This window comes from Asparagus officinalis, chromosome 7 (assembly GCF_001876935.1).
Source record: "Asparagus officinalis chromosome 7, Aspof.V1, whole genome shotgun sequence".
Taxonomy (NCBI): domain Eukaryota; kingdom Viridiplantae; phylum Streptophyta; class Magnoliopsida; order Asparagales; family Asparagaceae; genus Asparagus; species Asparagus officinalis.
In genome coordinates, this window is record NC_033800.1 from 26,827,939 (window position 1) to 26,829,771 (window position 1,833).

The following is a 1,833-nucleotide window of genomic DNA, read 5'->3' on the forward strand; positions in this document are numbered from 1 at the left end:
TGCATTTGAAAAACACAAATTTGGTGATTGGTTTATTAAAGTGAGAATCTTTTCTTTAGATTATATTATATTACTTTGTTTCTTCTTTATTATGGTTTGTAATAAATTTCAGTTTTATAATATATATAGTGTATCGTTAATTTATCAGGTCTACAAATTGAACTTTGTAGTTGTGATTATAGAAAAGCCAACTACAATTACTGAAAATTTATCATACATTTATCATATTATATCACGTTTTAGTCGGTACATACAATGATGGCTGTATTTTGGCCACCTTGGGAAAAAAAAATCCTAGGTTCGTCACTATGGTTGTAGATAAATATTTTCTTATGTTATATTTTCGGTAGGCAAGCATATTGTGTGAAGATTTTATAAGGAAATTACTATTCTATTTGTAGTAAATATTATGGAAAGATTTGGTAGATTAATATACTCTTTCGTTATATTTTAGTATGAAACTCTCTCATATAGAAATTTCACATATAATTGACTGTTAGAGAAGTCTTTTCATCAATTTTGGATCTTGTATTCAACAAAGATTAGGATATAATTGGCTAATCATTACGTTCTGGATAAACATAGACTGATTATTCTATTAGATTTCAGAAATACTATATAATGATGATGATTTCATATGGTAATCTTTTCTTTCAGTAGATTGTGCATGCAGATCTTGTATATAGAAATTTCACAATAATTGATAATAGACGACTCTTGTCATTTATTAGATTTTTGCATGCAACTTTGCTATATAAAGATTTTGTAGATAATTGATGATTCTACTAGATTTAGTAAATACTATGTAAAATTAGTAATTGTATTATTTTGTTATATTTCACATATAAATTTTTTCTACTAGGAGGCAACTCTACTAAATAAACATCTCAAAAAGAAACCCTGTTATGTAAATGTTTTCATATTTCATATATTATTGAGTAATCTACAAAGAATTTTATTATATTACATTTGTGAGCAAGTCTATTATATAAAAATTGTATGATATTGTATATTTTGATTCAGCAAATATAATAGTTAAAAAAACCTTAATTTTCTCTATCACTCTAATCATATTCACTAGTATCCGATATCTTTACCTCTGATCTTGAATATATTCCTTCTTGATTCAATGACAAAGAAGTGATCTTTAGCTTAAGGAGAAACTCTGATTAAAGACAAACAAAACTTTACACAAATAAATCTCATGCTAATAATTACTAACTAAATCACCAAAAACCATTACAAGAGCAAACCCCATCACGAAAATGATGAAACCTGCTACAATCTCTGACGACAATTTCCCTCCCATAAACCTTAGAAATTAAATTCATGGCTTCATGACAATCCCCACATATCCTCAGATTCTTAATGATCCTCACGGTAGTCCCTGGCTTTGTCTTAACGAAGCTAAAAGCAACTGCAATCTTCTCACTGTGAACAGCCAAAGCCATTTCTTTCCCCTCTTCATCCAAATCCAACAACACCTCCTCAGTCTTCACAACATATCCAACCGATTTCAACCTCTCCATGATCTCATCCAGCATCCGATATATCTCTCTTCTCTCTGGATGAGCCTCATCGCCGACGAAGAATTCATGCAGCTGCCCATCGAGCTCAACGATGCTACAACCAGGGGTTTTCTTGACGCCCATCTCTTCCATAAGTTTTCTCACCGCTCGAACATCTTCCCATCGTCCTAGCTTTGCGTAGACGTTCGAGAGGAGAACATAGGCTGAGTTGTTTTTAGGGTCGAGTTCGATTAGGTTCTTGATTGAGGACTCACACATCTCGATATCGCCATGAGTGCGAGACCCGCTTAGGATCGAGCCCCAT

The 1,833-nt window shown here is 32.1% G+C and overlaps 1 protein-coding gene across 1 annotated transcript in view; it reads right to left on the reverse strand.

The window, feature by feature from the left end:
• The window catches only part of LOC109849966 (pentatricopeptide repeat-containing protein At3g62890-like), an 8,810-nt gene continuing 8,147 nt past the window's right edge, over nt 1,171-1,833 (reverse strand). The window contains exon 2 of the mRNA XM_020419863.1: nt 1,171-1,812. Within this exon, the coding sequence (XP_020275452.1) occupies nt 1,227-1,787 (561 nt within the window). The 5' untranslated portion in view covers nt 1,788-1,812 and the 3' untranslated portion in view covers nt 1,171-1,226. The remainder of the gene's footprint in view (nt 1,813-1,833) is intronic.